A 21,555-nucleotide genomic window follows, 5' to 3' on the forward strand; every position below is an offset into this window, starting at 1 on the left:
GTTTTGGGTTTAGTATTAAAACTGAATGATATCAACATTGAACATTATTATATATTTTTTTTTTTTTATTAATTAGAAGATGAATTCCATGTAGGCATAAATGCAGTAGTCCCAACAAGCATTTTTTTTTTTTTAAACAAAACTGTGTTTTTTTAGTTGGTAGATCTTATTGAGTTGGTCATTTAAAATTAGATCATCACGCAAAAAAGTGTGGACACCCCTGGACTGGCGAGTCAAACTGCCTCACCATCTATCTTATTAAAAAAATAAACATTGCAATTTTCCTGCCATGTAGGCAGTAGGGATATAACTGTTTCAAGGTTTCACAATACACCTCGGTTTTAAAATGGATGGTTATTATACCGTTGAAATCTTCTCATTGACGGTATTGCATGAAGATAAAGACAGATTTTTTTCAGAACTTTTCTAAAATCCTAATCAGTTTAATTAAGACAGAATCTGCGACATTTACACATCACATATAAACTTGGCTAGATAAAATATATCTTTAAATTGCGCCTTCCTCATGTTGCATTTGACTGTCACTCAATTCTAAAGGTGGCATGCAGGTGTTGCGAGCGTGTGTGTGTGTGTGTCAGAGCTCCGACTGAAGAGAATGAGACTTCAAGCAAAACATTCGGTAGGTGTGTGAAACCCTCAGCCAAAATCAAGTTGTTATGAACAAGCTAGTAAGATGCCAGCTTTAATACACTGTAATAAGAATAATTTTAGACCCATTTGTTGACTGCTCTGCCTGGCGAGACCTTACAGAAATAGAAACCACTCCAAAAATAGAAAACTCTGTCACTCGTTGTTTGTCACGGCTGGTTAGTACAAAAACTTTGATTAATATGGAATATATACCTTTTATATCATAGCAGCATTGCATTGTGTCTGGTTAAGACATGGTGTAAGGCTTTACCTTCCAACAATTTAAGTTCCAAATTCTGACATTGGAATAAACCTTCAACTGACCTCACGGCCCCAAAAGACTTGTTATTTTTTATATACTGTCTGTTAGGCTGGAAAAAATGAAGACTTCAAAAACAGACAGGCTTGATGACCAAGTGTGCGCAGGACAGATGGTTAAATGCTATATATGTACCTCATAACAAATACATAAGAATACACAAGGGGAAAAAAAACATTTGCAGGTTGCTTCACATAAGAAAATGTAACTGTTAGGAATTCCTTGTCTTGTTTCACTGTTGCCCTCTGTCTGCCATTTTTGTCACCTTTGCATTCCATAGTTTTGTCCCTTGTTTAGCTCCACTGTCTCACTTGTCATTGTTTAGAACTACACTTCCCAGAATCCACCTGCCATCATCACTGACATTTTGTTCATTGTTTTCACCTGTGTCTCATTCTGTCATCACTCACTGTGTAGTTAAGCCCTGCTTTTTGTTCACTCCCTGTCGTTCGTTGAATGTTGTTAGCCCGGTGTGTGTTCCCTGCCTGTATTTTCTGTGTTATGTTTATTTCCCCATTCAGGGTTTTCCTTTGTGTTTTTGTGTTTCAATAAAGTAAAGCTTGCACTTAGATCCGCTCTCCTCATCTGTCTTCGGTGTCTGCATTCGTAACAGTAACATTGCCTGTTTGTTGGAGTGGCATGTACAGCTTGATTACGCAACATCAGCCTGACTAATGGAGTGAGTTGGGGGCGGGACTATCTGTTTTTTATTATTTAATTTTTTTTCATCCCCTTTTCTCCCAATTTGGAATGCCCAATTCCCACTACTTAGTAGGTCCTCGTGGTGGCACGGTTACCTCAATCCGGTTGGCGGAGGACAAGTCTCAGCTGCCTCCGCTTCTGAGACGTCAATCTGCACATCTTTTTACGTGGCTTGTTGTGCATGACACCGTGGAGACTCCGCATGTGGAGGCTCATGCTACCCTCCGCGATCCACGCACAACTTACCACATGCCCCATTGAGAGCAAGATCCATTAATCGTGACCACGAGGAGGTTACCCCATGTGACTCTACCCTTCCTAGAAACCGGGCCTATTTGGTTTCTTAGGAGACCTGGCTGGAGTCACTCAGCACACCCTGGATTTGAATGACTCCAGGGGTGGTAGTCAGTGTCTTTACTTACTGAGCTACCCAGGCCCCAGACTATCTGTTTGTTAAACAAAAGGGCAGATTGGGGGAGGGGAGTTGCCAATCCCTTTAATTAGCAAGGGGTATCGACATACTTTGGCCATATGGGAGTTCAGTTTGCCAGTACTTACACAGGTGAAGAGCAGGGCCCCAAGCGAGGCATAGACAACGTGCAGAATTTTGTTATGAAAGACGGTGCAGAGGACAGAGGCGAGAAGCAGGACGATCAGACACACAAAAAGCATACCCCAGCAGGAAGTGAAGTCAAACTTACTCTATTTTTTGAGGAGGACAGAATAAAGGAAAGAATTAATAACATGCCTGCCCACTTACGAAGCTCTGAAATGTTGTCAGTTAAAAGGAATTTTTCTGATTAGGAACCACTCGAGCGAAGGGGTAGAGAGCAAACAAACCTGCAGTGAGAAGAGCACAACTGTGAAGCAGACCACCGCAGTGATGCCCACTGCCATAATGACCACATCTGTTTCATAAACGCTGGCAATCATGCCAACCATGTAGGACAGACTCAGTGTCAGGATGGACTGATAAAAATAAAAATAAGAGATGAGTCAATCAATAAGCATTACATTATATGTAGAGTCAAACAATGTCTTTGATTTAACTACATACTAAAACACTTAAAAGGAATATTCTCGGTTCAGTACAAGTTAAGCTCAATCGACAGAATTTGTGGCATAATGTTGATTACCACAAAAATTATTTTGATTAATCTCTCCTTTTCTGAAAAAAAAAAAAGTAAAATCAAGGTGAGGCACTTACAATGAAGGTGAATGTGGCCAATATTTGGAGGGTTTAAAAGCACTTACATTAATTCTTCTGTTAAAGCTCATGTATTATTTGAGCTGTAAAGTTGTTTAAATTGTCATTTTCACAGTAGCTGTAGGGTTCGTTGACATTACATCATCATGTAAAATTGGCTATAACTTTACTAAGAAAAGGTTAGTAAGCGATTTTAATCACACTTAAACCATGTTTACACACATATTGTTTATGTCTTGTGTCTATACTTTTGAAAATGTGAGTATTTTAACGTTCAAAAATTGGCCCAATTCACTTCCATTATAAGTGCCTCACTGTCCCCAATTTTTTAAATTTTTTATAGAAAAGGAGTGAAATGCTGTCGATTAAGTTAAACTAGTATTGATCCCGCAATATTTCTTTCACAAGTAAATAATTTGGTTATATTTTGCTCTAAGAAGTTGGAATACATAAACAATCCATTAAAGGTGCACTTAGTAATTCTAATCCAATACACTTTTTGCCACATTCTGCAAATATCTCTTTATGGTCTTCTAGTTGTACGTTCTGTGGGTGGGCTGAAAAAATATCTAGTATTTGTACACAGTCCTGGCTCTGTAAATGGGACAAAAACAAAGTGGAACAGACCGGTCCACACAACACTACTCCAGCCAATCATCAACAGGGGGTGGTTCTAGCATGTGCACAGGATGGGGGTGCATGCAGAGTGTAAGGAGAAGAGCGATGGAAAATCTGGCTGATGCGAACCTTCTAATTTTCACTTTTTTTTTAGTGTCTGGAGCTGGTGTGCATAAAACCGTCTCACGTGCATGAATTTGGGGGGCAGAGCTTCCAAAGCAGCACTAAAGATAGGGGTGTATTTGTTTTGGCAGTTGAGTTCGAATATCAACAGCGTTTCTCAGGAATCACTGAGTGCACCTTTAAAAATTATTGTGCATATTTTGTGCTAAATATTGTTGGTTGTACCAGCGCCACCAGGTTCCATGGGTATTTGCGGCGGAACTCATCGCAGAAGCTTAGAACGATAAGAGACACAAAGAAGATGGCATAGGACACATAGTACATCCACTGATTGCTCAATACAAACACTTTGGCGTTGATTGAAAAGGTGAAAATGGCAACAAAAGAGCAGGTGACCATCAGCTGAACGGTCAGGACCAGAAACACCTGAAAACAGAGTGACAGAACACTACTGCTGCATATACTTCATATACATAATTCTGGCATGAATGTTACAGTGCTATAATACAATGTGTTTTTAGTGCAGTTTTATGTTATGTAAATATGGTACAGCCAAATAAATGTATGTTAAAGGTGCATCAAGTAATTTTTTTCAACTTAAAAAAGTATTTAGAAATTAATAGAATATTTGTCCTGAAATATCTTTAAAATGTTGAACACTTAAGGCCAATTTATATGAATGTCCTATTCTGCAATGGGCGTAAATGATCTGATCCCAGTAATTGCTGATCTGATCCCAAAAAAAACCTGAAATTAAAGATACGCCTTTTGCCCTCTACAGGGTTGATTTCATGCAATTTGTAATGGATTGATCCCATTCTGTTTGCTATTTGTTGCTGATGTAAGACATTATGGTAGGTTTCAGATCTGAGGGTATGGAGCATGTTCTAAGATCTGTAGAAAGTGCTTCTTTAGCAGCAGAGCCTACTTGTTCATTTCTGAGAATTCCACAATGGCCAGGTACCCAGCAAAAGTAAATATTACAATTCTGTGCCTCCAGAGTTACACAAACAGTTTAATTAGAATATTTGCAAGGGCTGGGTGGTCATTTTTGAGTGATGCAAGTGCATTATGATTTCTCTGTTGTGTGGACTTGATGTGATCCAGGGCTAGAATAATAGCATTGGCATCTGCTGTAAAAATTGAGCTCTGATTGGGGATCCTATATGCATTGTAAAGTTTTTAAAACAACACTCATTTTGAGTTATTCAGATTCAGGCAAATAATTATTAAACAATTTGACAATTACTTTTTCAGCTCGGAATGTCAAAAGTATGCAAAAATGTGTATGTATTATTATTTAAGCAACTCAAGAGCAAGCGTACAGTAATTTCCCCATTTATTTTTTGATTGCAGGCAACTTGTATAATAAATATGTACCTACATTACAAGATGTTCACATCACAACTAATTTTTGATGCTACAATAATTGAATACATATTTTTGAATCTAGAAATTACATTGCTTGCATTGCTTTTGTTTATTAATGAAACACCAGTTAGTATTTTGGCTGTGTACTCACAGAACGACGCAGAACAATAAATGGAAACCAACGCATTGGCCACTACATGGAGCCTACACCATACGTTTGACACAGAAGTATAAATCAGCTTTACATTTACGAATTTGGCAGACGCTTTTATCGAAAGCAACTTACAGAGCCCTTATTACAAGGACAATCCCCCCAGAGCAACCTGGAGTTAAGTGCCTTGCTCAAGGACACAATGGTGGTGGCTGTGGGGCTCGAACCAGCATCCTTCTGATTACCAGATTACCAGTTATGTGCTTTAGACCACTACACCACCACCACTTTACAGTACATGAAGACTCTGGTAGGTAGGCACCACTACACTCTGTATTCTAGCTAATGTTTCCTGCTTTCTTAGACTCTTTCTACTAAATAATTTATATTAAAATAAATGAATGTCCAATCTGATTCTGTCGCTCATACCTTTCTAATAAAGGCCTGTCGGATACTCTTAACTTCCAAGTTAGATTTAGCAAACTCATCATTGCCATAGTAAGAGGGGGGGTCATCTCCACCATGGTATCCAGGGCTTTCCGTTGAAGCTACAAAAATAAATAAATATATAAACACAAGTAATGATAAAAACATGTGATCGTTAAAATGTATGATGGACTATACAACTTCTATAGAACACTCACATGCCAAAGCATTCCTGTTAAAGGGATGGCTACTCCAAAAAGAAAATTTTGTAACCATTTACTCACCCTTAATGTTGTTCGCAACCCATATGACTTTCTGTCTTCAAAAGGAGATGTTAGGCAGTATATTATTTTCAGTCACCATTCACTTCATAATGCATTTGTTTTCCATCCAATGAAAGTGAATGGTGACTGAGACTAACAATCTGCCCAACATCTCCTTTTGTGTTCCAAAGGAAGACAGAAATTCAAAGATTTGGAACAACATTAATTTTTTAACTGAACTACCCCTTTAACAGTGACTAACATATAGAGACTGAGGCATACAGCATATTTATTCAATAATTAAAACAGCCACACATATAGAAAACTAAAGGAAAGGCTACATTAAAAAGACTGGATAGGTTTATAAAGGAGAGCACATTTCATATCCACTACACCAACAGTGGCAGCATTACCTCCTAATTATAGGGACTAGGAAAGACATCCTTATAGTTACAGCAGGGACTGGGGATGAGGTAAGGAACAAATTATATATTTTCAGCACTTGCCGATCTTGTAACCTTTTGTGCTCAGAAGAGTATTTTATTTTACCTTGTGTAACCATCTGACTAGAGCACTGACTAAACACACTTATTGACTCTCAGGAGGCCTACAGTAAGCAGGGACACCACTCTGCTCTTTAGAGGGTAAAAGTGAGTCTTATCCGTTATTAGAAATCAAACCTTAACCTGTGTACACATTTTTAATAATTTCTGTAGAAAATGTTTGTGGAAATAGCGCAACAATGACCGCCCACTTTTTCAGTGGCCTTGGTTCCAGAAGTGTTTTTCCCATACATTTTCTCTATATAATGAAATAAAATAAAAAAGATAATATAGTTCTAAGCCATGAATAAAACTAGACAGCGCTAAAATAAATGCAAACATTACAAACTTAAAGCTAAAAAGCGTTTGTAAATCAGTCAAAAAGACAAAGGTGGAACTGAATTAAAAACAAAGAGACATTATAAATCTATTTGTAGAGATGTATTATAAGTGTAAAAACAATATATTTTATGTTTATGGTAAATATTCAGATATGTACAAATATTATAAGGTTAGTTCACCCAAAAATGAAAATTCTCTCATTAGTTACTCACCATCATGATATCCCAGGTGTGTGTGATATTATTGTTAAGTGATTTCAGTGTAGTGAGTCATAATAGACTGTACAGTCTCAATTACGTCATTCGCAGTGCTTCATAGGAGTGGGCAGTCACTGCTGAGCTCTTTTGGCACGACTTCCAGTTTCCACTGTAACTTCTCTGACTAGTGGTTCTCTCTTCAGAATTCATGGGTTGTGTAGTTCCAGACCAAAAAAAACATGATTTAAAAAAATACTAAAAAAGTTAAAAAATCACATTTAAAACTTGTGGCTTCTCTTTAAAAATCTATTTCTCAACAGAACAATTAATGGGATTTTTACTTCCATTACCCGACTCTTGTGCTCTACTCCCAGGAACACAAGAATCTCTAATATCATCTCATAATGTTTTTATGGTACTTACCATTAGGTTCTACACCAAAGCCAGGTTGGATGGGGCCCTTGGGGTGTGGCCCCTGAAGGTATGGCTCCTGTTGGTATGGCATCTGTGGGTACGGTCCAGGGCCAAACTCTGGTGCAGCAGGTTGGCCATAACCAGGATGACCATAGGGGTCTGGCTCTGTGTATGGAGGTGCCCCTGGGCCCTGGGTGTAGTTAGGAGGGGACATCCCAAACGCATCAGTTTTGGGTGGCCCATTGTCACTGTTGTGAAGTGGGTTGTTCTGCCCGATCATAGGGTATTCAGGCTTGTCCTGGGACATGTCTCCTTCCCTCAATGGAATCCTGATATTGACAGAAAAACAGAAAGTTTAGAATGTACATAAAGATTATAAAAAGGCCTAATATATGCAGCAAATACTGTAAGATAAAGTTGTGATGCTAATTTAACTGCATTTTTCAGTACCGTTACAGGTAAATTTTTACCATTAAGCAATGGTGTAGCATGGATCAGAACAACTGCTAGAGGTTATCGTATTATCACGCATCCCTGACTAAAGTGCTGAATGCAGATTGTTTTTTTAACACACCCCTTTGCTCTTTTGTAATCGTGCAAGATCATATCAGGATTTCATTTGAGCAGCCTTAATAGCTACATACGATGTCTCAAAATATGCATATTGATAGTATGCATATTTTGTATATATTCAAAATATGCAGGTTTCAAAGCTTTTTGAATGGTTTTCCCCTCATAATATACATTAAGTCAAAGTCCTTTTCAAAGCAAGTCAGCCATCTTTGGAAATCTCTCGGGCAGACTAGGCAGCTATTGTACAATAAAAGCGACCTTCTGGTGAAGTTAATTTCACATTCAGTCAGTTAGTCTGTCAATAATGAATAAATGTAAATATAAATAAATGAATAAATAACTACATAAAACAGAATGAAATAAATATAAAAAAAAAATTTTTTTAAATAACACCTGAAAACTTAATAATAAATTAATAATAAAGAATACATTTACAAAGACCATCTGACTTTTAAGCATCAAAATGACAGACTGCCATTGAGAAACTGATAGTACGCCATATCAGAATTTCACTCACACAATGTCAGGGCAGTCTGATGTTGAATTTCACAATTAAAGCCCTATAAAATGTCATATACAGGATGTGTTTTCTATATATTCAGATAGATATTTAAAAGTCCCATCTTGCGACAGATACTGCTCTCATGCAGTCTCAAGAACGTGTTCAGGATAGCAACAGTCTGTCAACAGTTTCACTAAATAATACATTACATTTTGGATTGTTTCTCACCAAACCTCATTGTATGCTTTCTGAACAAACATGAGTCTCGTATAATTTTATTAGACTTCTGAATTATACTTTTTTTGAATGTGTGCTTATGAAGCTTGAATAGGTAGTCATCATACACAAAAGTAATATGGGACGGGTTATAACAAAACAATAACAACACTATACACTATAACAACAAAAATGTAGTTATAGTAAACCTTTCATTATGAGACCAGGTTGGACAAAGGCTAAACCAAACCAAGTCACCATTGATCTAACTGAGATGTCAATGTCTACAAGTAAACATTCAAAATCAGAAAATAACCTGTAAATGTGGCATCAGCAATAAAACTAAGTATTGATCTTGAGCTATGACTATGGCAATATGCCAATAATTGTATCTGAAGGTAATTTGATTATAATCACATGCCAGAATTTTATTTTACTCCTGCATGGTCAAACTTTAGCCAGTGTCAGAGGAAAAATCTTAATTTGATTTGTGTAAGATGTGTCAGATGTAAAAGAGCAAACAGCCTTCTTGGTAGAGACTTCCTGTCCTAACACAGTTTGGTTTATGAAAGCAGGGTTACCTGAGGAGAGAAATTCACTTAGGAGGCATGTGGTAGATAAAGTAAGAGACGCTATGCCTGATGTGGTTCAAAGAGGGAATTATGGGAGTACTGCTTCAATGAGCCTAGTTAAACACCCCACAGTTACACAAGGCAAATGTCTCTGAGCATTAGTTAATAGGGTTACAAAACCATAAGCCTATCTAGACTGACATTTAAGCCACCACACAAGTAAATTTTTCACAAGCTTCATTAACATAATCGCCGGCCAGGCAGAGGAAGACGAAGCTCTCATTAGCGTCTCTCAGAGGGAAGTTGTTAATCACTTGACCATTGGGATGCCCTGCTGAGTTAATGCTTCAACACTGAAAAAGCACATCAGGCTTGCTTGAAAATAATCTTTCTGACACCAAGGCGGGGGTATTGTGTTCCAGTTAAGTGACCAATGATCTTCTTCTTTGACTGAATAACTGACATCAAGCTGTTCTGAACGCGTTCATCGCACTCAACTACATATCATCACAAATGCTGATTGTAATCCATAGTTATTCTGTCGCCAGTTATTTTTCCTGCCTTTTTCCCTGCACACCGTAGCAGGTAATTCTGGGCCCCCTGACTATTTATTTCTCTGGGCCCCTCTCCTATTAAAATAATACAGTTTTGAATTTGTTATGGGCCCTCCTGTTCCTTTCGGCCCCTGGAAACATTACCACCTTTCACCCCACTAGATACGACCCTGCCACACAACAGACTGTTTTAATGGAACATAATTTATTTACTCACTGAAAGCTGCATATGGACAACTGGATTCTACAGCAAGGGTCAAGGGGATCAATACATAATCACACACTTTCACAAGGTAAATTTACTCCATGAATCACTTCCTGAGGGTGTTTTCACAACTGGCTCTTTTGGAGCATTTATACATCTAAGGAACCGGTTGCATTTTCTCCCATGGTTTGGTTCGAATCTGCATAAATGAACAGGGCAATAGCACTCAGATCCACACCAAAACATTCAGACCGAGACCACCTGGACAGAGAAGAAATCTGTAGGTCAGCTCATCACAGCAATTCATCATCTAAATTCAGATATGCCTTTTGGCAGCTACTGTAAATTAGATTTCTCTCTCTCTTGCTTCAAATATGCGGACACGGGAAGGAGAGAAAGATATCTCTGTGATCGTGAGAACAGGTACTTTTCAATGCAAATCAAAAGCAAATAATGACGGATAAAAATAACCTCATCAGAAATTTGACAGTTTTGTTCAGATTTGTAAGATCCCTTGTGAAAGAACAAAACAAATTAGTGCGGCTTTCTACCCCACTAATATTAATGCAACTTTATTCTCCCAACCAAACAACTGAACTAAACTTTTGTCACACCATAGTCAGCCACAACTCAGAATTTAGGAATTGGCTCCCTTTAAATCCACGAGTTAGAGTTTGAATTGAATTGACCATGCCACAGAGAATGTTGAATTGGACTTTAGGTTGGAGTGACAAGAATTTACAAAGTTGCCATTCAAATACATTAAAAATAGTCAGACAACAGAGAAATATCATTAGTCCCAACACAGCAACAAAATTGCCAAGGATTGATAACTTCTTAAGTGTTCTGTTTATGGTTTCCACATTTTAAACCTGCTTCATTTTGTTTGGCAACATTTTTAAGACTCTGGGTAATTTAGAGCATCTATCAATGTAGTCCATAAAATGAAAGTTGATTTATTAAATATGCTGTGCATAAATTAAAAACAAATTGATATGCATTACAAACTGGCATTTCAAACATTGTTCATCTCCTAATGTTTCTGAAAATACCCCATACACCTGAAACTAGTCATTGGAGATGTCAAATTGCCATCAATGTGGTTCATACACACCTCTTAAAAATATATAGCTAATATACATATAGAGCTTTCCAAGATTTTCAAATAAAATGTGTAGTGATCATAGTTTTCCGTTTAATTCTAGTGCATAAACTCTATGTAGATGCTTCAAATGTCATGAAAAACTGGTTTGGAGGAAGAAAATTGGCATTAACGTAAAAAATATAGTGTCACAGGACAGAATTTACCCCAATCGTTACCACACTCCATATAACCTTGCATATATGGTTTTTGCACCTCTGAATAGACATTTGAAATTCATCCATCAACTGAATGGCATTCTTTAACATTTGGCCAGTGTTATGGATCAACTGGGGATCACGTTAAATGGGATGTGCGCATACATGTGAATAATTATATCTGCCTTTTCAGCAGATTCGTTCAATGTTAGTAAAGACGTTAGTAAAGAAAAGGCGTTTTGCACATTATGGCATCATTATTAACCCACTTTGTTTCATCAATGTTTGTTCCAATAAATTTGACACAATTTTAAGTTTCACAGGGTAACATATGGTTTTCCACTTTAACGTGGGACATTGGTTTGAATTGTCAAGAGCAGTAAATTGCAACTCTTTAATTTGCAACACTAAAGCATCATAGGCTGAAATGTGTCAATAATAGGTATATACACTTACATTACCTACATTTTTTAAACAATAATAATTATACTTTTATAAGATTAACAAAATAATTATTTGCAAATCATAATAGAAAAACAGGTTGAGTCACATGTTACCTGTTAATTTTCTCAGCGCTGTCCAGGATGTATGAACTCACAGTTGTTTAACATTACTGGATGAGGATTTTTTTAAATGCTTTTATAGATAATGCTGAGGCAGATTTCATTCACATCCTTGCAGTTATCAGTTTTTATTCAAATAATTATCCAATGTAAAATGTCTCCAAATGGATATAAAGCGTTCTTAGATTTAAATGTGGATGAATGCAGGATTCCGTTTTCATGTGTCAAGCGCCCCCTGCAGGACAAATAAACTCATAAGACAGTCAGTGGCTGGCAACATGCAATTTTAGTCTGTAGGTCTGTAACCCACACAAAACTTTTGTATGAATTTAGAAAAAATGAACTATATCACATGAGTTATATGTAGAGTCAGTGAAGATGTTAAGGCATTCATTGAAATGATCAGTTGTTTTTCATGGTGAGGAAAGCAGACAGGCATTTCAGATCAGCAGTTAAGGTAGAGTATATAAATATTTTAGAGTATGCATTGAATTAGGATGACGCGATTATACGGTTTTACTATTAACCATGATTAAAAATATATAGGTAGGCTACACTAATTGTTTGCATGAACTTTATAATATGAATTTACAAACAGTAGCTTTTATAATACAGAGTCTGAAGTAAAATTGAATAGTTAATTCTCTGCATTGGCTGGGTCTACAATGTGCTTGCATGCATGAGCATAGGGGCCATCATGGTTAATTTAATCATAAGAATTTAGAAATCACGGTTAAAAACTGTGAAATGCTGTATTTACACATGGCAAAAATATTAGATATAATGTACAAATATATAATATAAAAGAGTTTTTCATGAGATTTTATAAGCCTAAATAGGAAAACTCTGTGTGGATACTGGAGATGTTGCTATCAGGGCTCCAAACTGCGACTAAAATGATCGCAAATGCGGCCCAAAATTATTTATTGTGGTTTCGTTAGATACCGTTAGAGTAAATCCTCCCTCAACATTCATATCCTCCATCCACTGAAGAGCAATGAGAATTGCATCTAATTCCACAGTAAATACAGATAAGTTGTCTGATGTTCTCTTTCTGATAGATACCTGATATTTTGGTACAAAAACGGCTGCTCCAGTTGTCCCTGAGATTGGATCTTTGGATCCATCTAAAGATATGCATCATGTGGCTGTACTTATGTTCCATGTACTGCTGTACAACGTATTCTTCTGAGAATAGCTAATTTGTCTTAGTTTCTTGGAGTAAATTAATGTCTGCCAGGCATTGGCATTGGGAAGGCACTGGAAAAAACCATGGTGGAATTGTGGGCAATGGCACAGTTTGGCTATAATTACTATGGTCCAATCCCAATGGTGTTTGAGCCCGCCTATTTTGGCGCGAAACTGTCCGCTATAAAAACAGGTGCACAAACACAATTTCTGATATAGAACAAGGAGCGCAACGCTCATGCCTCAAAAACTCAGAGTCTTGTAGTGCAGCTAGCGTTGCAATGTCTTGTTCCCTTCGTCTCAGGGAACCGAGGTTACGTACGTAACTGAGACGTTCTCTTACGACTCAGTACACTTGACATTGCGTAGTTACGCATATGGGGAACCGAATCCCATCACGCCACACTACATGACATAACTTCCCAGAGAGGAAACATAGCGGCGCAGTCTTGTGGGACTGCGACCGACATGAGCATGCCACAGTGAGTGATCCTCATGAGGGCCAGGAGAAGAGCACTCATAACGAATATGTGAACTACAGTCATATAGAATTAATTAACTCCTTCACGAACCCAGTCGAGTTTAGTTAGAATGAAAGTGCTTGTGACTTTATGGTAATTTATAAAGGCCTGAATGAGGACTTGTGAAGAAAGAGACGTTACATCTAGGTTGTACAACCTTACGAATGTGTTTTGAGAGGACCATCCAGCTGCAAAACATATGTCTTGTAAGGACACACCATTCGTCCATGCCCATGAGGAGGCCATGCCTCGAGTTGAGTGTGACCCTGCGACTCATAAGCCAGGGTAATTGCATCGACAATTCAGTGAGAAAGTCTTTGCTTAGAAACGGACATTCCTTTTGTGCATCCTCCATAGCATATAAATAGTTGATCAGACTGAACTGGCAAGTACTTTCAATGTAAGCTTGTAGCACCCACACAGGGCATAACAAATGCAATGATTGTTCCTCATCCGAATTAAATGGAGGAGGGAAGAAGACCCGAAGGTGAACCACCTGCGCTTTGAAGGGTGTGGTCAGGAACTTTCCTGGGTTTGACAGTGGCTCTTGAAAGACCAGGGCCAAAATCCAGACATGAATTGTCGACTGATAGTGCATGTAGGTCCGTTTTACTGAGGCCAGAGCCAGTAGTAGTGTGAGTCCAAAGGCTCGAAGGGGGTACCTGTGAGAGCTTTTAGGACTAAAGTTAAGCCCCAAGTCGGAACTGTAGCCAGCCGAGGTGGGTTTAATCGTCTTGCTCCTTTAAGGATCTTTATGATTAAATCATGCTTGCCTGTAGAGGCGACAGTTTCATGTGCGTGACACACCGATATAGTTGCCACATACACTTTAAGCTTTGACAGGGTGAGTCTTGCATATAATCGCTCTTGAAGAAACATTATAATTTCATGTATTGGGCTGTTTACTGGGTCCTTGCTATGTGCGAGACACCAATCAGTGAACATCTTCCATTTTAGTGCATAGAGGTGTCTCGTGGACGATGCTCTGGCCTGTAAAATGGTGTTCATGACTTGAAAATGAACGTGTCAGTACTGGCATGGGTAGTGCACGCCTTTCAGGGGCCACACATGCAGGTTCCACAGCTGGGGCAGGGGATGTCAGATTGCGCCTGAGAGAGGAGATCCCTCTTCAGTGTTATTTCCCATGGTGATTTGTACAGCATCTCCATCATTTCTGGAAACCATGGCTGAGTGAGCCATTTCGGTGCAACTAATAGAACCGTTTCTTTGTCCTCTTGGACTATGATAGAGTGAATAAGGCATACCGGGGAAACGTATATTTGCTTTCACCGCCCATTTGTGTGGCATTGCATCAGTTCCCAGCGGGGGTTGGGACTTCAAATAACAGAGGAGACAGTGGGCATTCTCCACTGAGGCAAATAGATATATTTCTGCTTTGCAGAATATTTCCCAAATCCTCAGTACAGTTTGAGGATGAAGTCTCCATTCGCCCAGTATCACACCTTAGCGTGACAGTAGGCCTGAGCTGTAATTCAGGCGGCCCGGGACATATGTCGCTCTCAGGAAGAGATGATGCTCACTCCGTAGGAGGAAGCGACACTTCAGTCTCAACAGTGGCGATGAATAAATTCCACCTTGGCAGGTTATATATGCCACAACTGTCATGTTGTCTGTGCAAACCAGGACACGACAGCTGGCTATTTCTGACTGAAAGCCTTTAAGGCTAGAATTACAGTCGATAGCTCTAAGCGGTTGATGTGGCACGCCCTCTTCGCACCTGTCTAGGTGACGAAAGGCAGGCGTCTAACGCATACTGCCTCCCAACCTGTGTTGGAAGCATCCTTGGTCACCACTTTCCGCCTGACAACTTGGGACTTCAAGTACCAAAGGGGACAGTAGGTATTCTCCAATGAGGCAAATAGAACGATTTCTGCTTTGCCATGTATTTCCAAAATCCTCAATACAGTTTGAGGTTAAAGTCACCTGAATTCTGCCTTGGTGGTTTATATATGCCACAACTGTCATGTTGTCTGAGCGAACCAGGACATGACAGTTTCCTATTTCTGACTGAAAAGCCTTTAAGGCTAGAAATACAGCCGATAGCTTTACGTGCTGCCTGGCAACTTGCCCCAGCGCGACACCTCGCTGGTAAAACGCAGGAGCTGTCCATGGTGCTAAAGCAGCTATACAGCAGCTGGGTATAATGATGCACATGCGCCCTTGGCACCAAGCACGTCGTGGCACATGGCGCTTCAGCCAGCACTGAAGAGGTCTCATGTGTAAGAGACCTAAATGACGGATTCCGCTGCCATATATCCCAATGCTTCAGAAAGTTTCAGTGGAATTGTTCTCCCCAGTTTGAACTAAGACAGACACTGTGGAATGGCTGAAGCAGTAAGTCTGTGCTGGCATAACAAAGTCTCTGATTGCAGCACTAACATCCAATCGTAGTGGTAGTTAAAGATGCGTACGCCGCTCAGTCTCAGAGGGGCGAAAACCGCATCTATGCACTTTGTGAATGCCCAAAGAGCGTAGCATGTAGTCGGGATGCACATAAGCGGTGTCGACTCGTGCCCTAGATTGGAGCATTTGTGTGTGTGTGTGTATTTATCAGTTTTCATATTAAAGGGATTCCCTTAGCATCCACATTTCCTCCAGAAATACGTCAGCTTAGACGTTTAGACAATTGTTATATGCTATGCATGATGTTGCTATTGCATAATAAGGAAATGTGCAAATAATTGTAAAACCCACATTTGGTCCCCTCAATTTTCAAAACAAATCTACGCCATTGGATAATACTGTGACTGCTGGCTGTCAGATTCAGTTGAAATTTTGATTTGTTTAAAACTATATAATACATTGTGTCTGTGTTTTACAAAGTTTTCAATAGACCTATTGAAAGTACATCATAACCTGCAGCAAAGATACAATTGCATTTGATGAACCAGGATTTGAATCCGGGTCGCTGAGTGATGTATCAGTATGATCTACCACTGAACTAATGATCCAGTTCTAACTACCAGATTACTTTGTACATTTTCAGCGGTACGGGAAAGTTACTCAAACTGTCATGGTTAATTAAGTCATTATTCATTCTAAAGAAAAAATGCCTGATCAAACATGCTAAAACAGTTCTTACAGGCTTGAAATAACAACCCATGACTATGTTTGTGTGATCTGCAGTTCAGCAGTCTGTCCTGACCACTCTATCTCTACATTGGACGACTGTCAAGTTGTTTTTATCCAAGTTAAAAATCTATCTGCCGCATTTTGAACAATCTGCAGACGAGATATAGCAGATTGAGGCAGACCCATATATAGTGAATTGCAGTAATCCAGCCGTGATGTAATAAAAGAATGGATCACAATCTAGGTTTTTTTGAGATAGAAACTGTTTTAGTCTAGCAAAATACCTAAGATCAGTATTTCCCACCTTTTTTCTGCCACGGCACACCACTATCCCACATAGGCTAGCCATCATCAATATTTTTCCTTTTCAAGATCTTGTCCATGTTTTCTGTCCATCTTATTAGCGTGTTTACGTGTAATGTTTGAAATTCGGCTATGCAAAAAAAAAAAGTCACATAGGTAGGCTTCACTGTGTGAGGTCACAGGTGGCAAGAGCGCTAAATGGGTAATGGAAAAACAAAAAATGTGCTTCTTTTCTAATTTTTAGGTTTGTTCTTGCAATGCCAATCAAATTACAGGGATGCAAACTCATGAAGGGCGAAAAAGGTAAGACAATCACTGGTCCACAAAAGATTTTTCTGGGGATATTATTTTAAAGAATAAGCTAAAAACACCAATTCCAGCTATTTTAGTGTATTCAAGTTTAAAATTGTGCAGAATTAGCTGCAAAATAAAGAGTATTTTGGTGAGGCTTGCTTCTGTTTCATTAATTTGGTCAAATTTATTACCTGATTAGTTCAGTGACCACTTCTGGAAATGTCAGTAGGTGGAGACAAATGAGCGTCTTACGTGCTATGAGTGAGTCAGTGAATCATTTTCATGACCGAAATCTACCAAGAGACTTTATAGTGTTTAAGCATTAAAAGAACAAAGCAGATTTATAGTCTTCCTTCATTCTGAGCATTGTTTTTCATCCAAAAAGACAACAATGATAGTGTAATAATAGTGAGTTTCAATAACATCCTTACCTTCTCCTTTATCAAAACTTGCATAGCTGCAAATCTACTGACTTCAGTTTAAGAATTATCAACACAAAGCAGATCTGCAGTATAATTTTCCTACAGTAGCCAATTTAAATAGCTGAGCATGGCTTTTATCAGAAAAGACCTCAGTAATAGACAAATAATAATACATTTGAGTTTCAATAATTTAGTCGTAAACGCATTTCACATGAGTTGAGTCGAGGTGTCAACGCTTCGTTCAACACCAGCATCAAGCACCGCATTACCCTCCGCATGACAAGAGTTGCAGAAAGCGTCACACGGGCGATTTTACGAGTTTGTCATGTAAAAAAGTGGGAGGTGTGCACAATAAACATTGAAAACATGTATTTGGAAGAGAGAGAAAAAGCTTGCAGTTGCTTTGATAGCAGAAAATAATAATAGGACTCGTTTATGTTTAGAAGCGTTTTCTTGGTGAATTTAAATGAGTTAAATAACTGTGGTTAATATTTAATTAAAAGAAATTATGAGACATTCAATGTCTCTTCACAAATTTGGGCAGTTTTTAAATATTTCTTATTGCTTAATACTCTCAAAGACATCACTGGTGAAGCAAAAACTTGTGTGAAAAACACTTTATGACTTCAATGTATTCTGCACCACTGACGCGAGGCACATGAAAGGCCCTTAACGTGTATAAATATCACTCACATTTGCACATTAATCATTGCTCTTCACAATCAAAATAGTGACCGATTATGGTTTCAAAATGGCACATTTCTCCGAAAGGTGAGGAATCTGGATCCCTGAATTATTATTTATTTTTTTCATGCACTTATTTATTTTGTGGAATTTGATAATTTTCCACAGCACACCTGACAATCTTTCACAGCACACAAGTGTGCCACGGCACAGCGGTTGGGAAACACTGCCTTAGAAGAAACCTCCCTTAAAGAGACCCTATTATGCTTTTTATTACCTTTTCTTAAGTGTGTAACATAGCTTTTTGTGCATGTAAAATGTCTGCATAGTTACATGCAAGGGGAGTTATTCTCTCGCACAGACAACACTGCTCAAGAACTACAAGAAACGGGCTGTTTGTAGTCCAGCCATTTCTTCCATAAAGTATCTACATCACTATGTAACACATTGGCATAATGCCCGCCTATGGGCTACTTTGGCCTGCCCTCAAACAAACGTAGTTATAGCCAAGGCCAGGATGAGTTGGGTTAGTGTTGTCACCATGTCGAGAAGAAGCTGTTTTCTTCACTGCAAAAGCAAAACCTCTTTGTTTGGACTTCCAAAGGCAGACGATTTGAAGAGTCAGTGGTTAAAATTTATTTTTTACCACTATTCCTCAGCAGTACAACCACAACCAATGTCGGATTTTCAAGACGGTTACTCCTGAAATATGGTGCAGTTCCCACTTTGTTGGGACAATCTGGCACTTCAGAATCACAACCTGTAAGTATGCTTGATTATTTGTGTATTTATCTACTACAGAAGTTAAAATGCATAGTTTGTGTATTTGCTAATCAGCTGTGGGCCCACTTTTACCTATAATTGTGTAGAATTATGCAGAATGTTTGTCATTCTTACTATCATGAATAGTGATCAAGTGTGGAGATAGATTTATTTTTACAAATGGTCATTTTACATCTGCAATCCATGGTAGTGCTCGAATAACTTGTTATATAATGCTAATGTTTTGGTAAGGGTTTACTATTCAGCTGTGGGCCGGCTTTTATCTACAACTGTGTAACAAAATGGTCGATCTCAAGAGTCTTATATAATTTTATATATAATTATTACAAGCTGTAATGTTACGACCACTATCGGTAGTCCACAGCTAACTTGCTCACTAACCGGGTGTAAGCATCTGTTTTCTGTTCATATCTCGGGCGAAAAAAGTTTGGCTATACCCAATCCAGTAAAAGATGACTAACTTAGATGCACTTTGAGTTTTTTACTTAAAGCTTTGTTAGGTTCACAATAATCAACCGTGTACTTTAAAAAAAATAAAAAAATAAAAATTAAAACTTATCACTGTGAAACGTCTTGCTCAAGTCGTGCTTGCGAAGGTGGTTCGGGTTGATTAGCTTGTTCTTCCAAATTTTCATTTTTTTATTTCATTATCGGACTCTGGCTCGAACTGGTATGGCAAAAACTGATGCCACTGTTACCATAGTTACAGTATGAAACTCGGTTAAGGGGTAAGGGGCATTACATTTCCGACACACGCTCAACACAGTTGACCAATTACAACAGACTAGGCCAGTTGACCAATCAGAGCAGACTGGGCTTTTTGTAAAAGGGGGCTTTAAAGAGACAGGAAGTAAATCAGAGCATTTTGGCCAGAACATGAATTGTGGAGAAAAGCTATGTACAGTTTGATAAAAAATAATGTGTTTTTTGAACATTAAAGCATGTAAACCTATTCTAGTAGACCTCCAAAATAAAATTATGAACCTGTAAATTAGCATAATATGGGCTATTTTACCATGCCACTGATTTGTTTGTCAAAGATTAAAGATGAGTCAAAAATAACCCAAAGTTTGTTTATATGCATTTGAATGGAGGAAAGAGAACCTAACTGTGCTTCAAATGCAGGAGGGGGCCTGGAAGAGCCTAAAATAATAACTAATAATAAAACATTGTTTGCCATGCAACATTTGATATTCTCAAGACATTTGAAAAGCATTTCAAAAGGGCAGCTACTGTCTGGTCTGAACTGCAAATAAAATTGGGAATCATCAGCATAGCAATGATAATAGATATATTTTCTTTTTAAACAGCAGCATATAGAGGCAGAAAAGTAAAGAGCCCAAAATGGACCCCTGGAACACACCAGAAGATAAGCGGACCGATATTGAGGAAAAATTCCCTATGGTGACAGAGAAGGACCAACACACTCATGGCGAAATCGTCTGGATTCATACAACTTTTGATTATTTGGCTAATTTGTACAATATACGACTGCACTCGTTTGAATTCCTACGACTTTCACTACAGCCAATGACATCGCTGGACTTCCGTTTCCATTTGTCACTCACAACAGCCTCCTATCATGTTTACACACTCTACTGATTGGTTAAGTTTAGATAGGGAGTTTGGGTAATTAATAAGTAAAGCCTCGTGCACAGAACTCGCACTTACATCTGCATTAGACAGTGGAATTTGCATGTGATGAAGTCGTGCGAGATTATGCGACCAATATCGTGCGAGACCATACGAAATAGCCAACTCGCAAGCTTGCTTGAAAAAAAGACACCAAACGCCACAGTAACAGAAGCGCAATGTCCATCCACCTGCGTTATTAAACAATGTTGACTTTGAAATTACCCTAAGTCGCACTTACAGACAATTAGACAGACTTACCCCTCAGGTTGTACGGCGTACAAAATACAACGTATGTGTTTTAAATACTAGCGAATGAAAAGTCAGTTTGTCGGCTGTAGGATGATGCTCGTCTGGATCTGTAAGCCTCGCCCAACGCGACTGTATCAGAGCTGGACCGTGACTGTTTTGGGAAGTTACATCATACTGCAGAAACATCCTGGATGTAAAGACATGTATGAAACGCCAGGCAGTTCAAAGACATGACTGTCCCATTACGTAATAGCTATAATGTTCGACAAATTTACATGAATCGAATATAGCCATTTTAGCGTTAAAGAATATAATAGAAAATGTGCAATTTTACTCCAGAAAATGTTCTTAGTGTCACCAAAATATGCGAGAATGAGAAGTTGAGTTTGTGCCATATAATGGTAGGTTAAAATTATATATATATATATATATATCAAAATAAAAGTGTTCTAGTGTTAAACAATGTCTTCTCACATTTCTGGTTCATTGTAGTTACTCAGTGTCTGAGGAAATTTGTATAAGTGGTTATTCAATGCTTTACACAATCCAAATAATATAAACAAAACAAGCAAA

The 21,555-nt window shown here is 38.4% G+C and overlaps 1 protein-coding gene across 1 annotated transcript in view; it reads right to left on the reverse strand.

The window, feature by feature from the left end:
* The window catches only part of LOC127650867 (protein lifeguard 1-like), a 28,161-nt gene extending 7,039 nt beyond the window's left edge, over positions 1-21,122 (reverse strand). Inside the window, exons 1-6 of the mRNA XM_052136499.1 lie at positions 20,992-21,122; positions 7,336-7,655; positions 5,572-5,690; positions 3,846-4,046; positions 2,513-2,641; positions 2,231-2,374 (exon numbers count right to left, since the gene is read on the reverse strand). Of these exons, the coding sequence (XP_051992459.1) occupies positions 2,231-2,374; positions 2,513-2,641; positions 3,846-4,046; positions 5,572-5,690; positions 7,336-7,633 (891 nt within the window). The 5' untranslated portion in view covers positions 7,634-7,655; positions 20,992-21,122. The remainder of the gene's footprint in view (positions 1-2,230; positions 2,375-2,512; positions 2,642-3,845; positions 4,047-5,571; positions 5,691-7,335; positions 7,656-20,991) is intronic.
* Positions 21,123-21,555: the final 433 nt, after the last annotated feature.

Source organism: Xyrauchen texanus, chromosome 10, assembly GCF_025860055.1.
Source record: "Xyrauchen texanus isolate HMW12.3.18 chromosome 10, RBS_HiC_50CHRs, whole genome shotgun sequence".
NCBI classification, from domain to species: Eukaryota; Metazoa; Chordata; class Actinopteri; order Cypriniformes; family Catostomidae; genus Xyrauchen; species Xyrauchen texanus.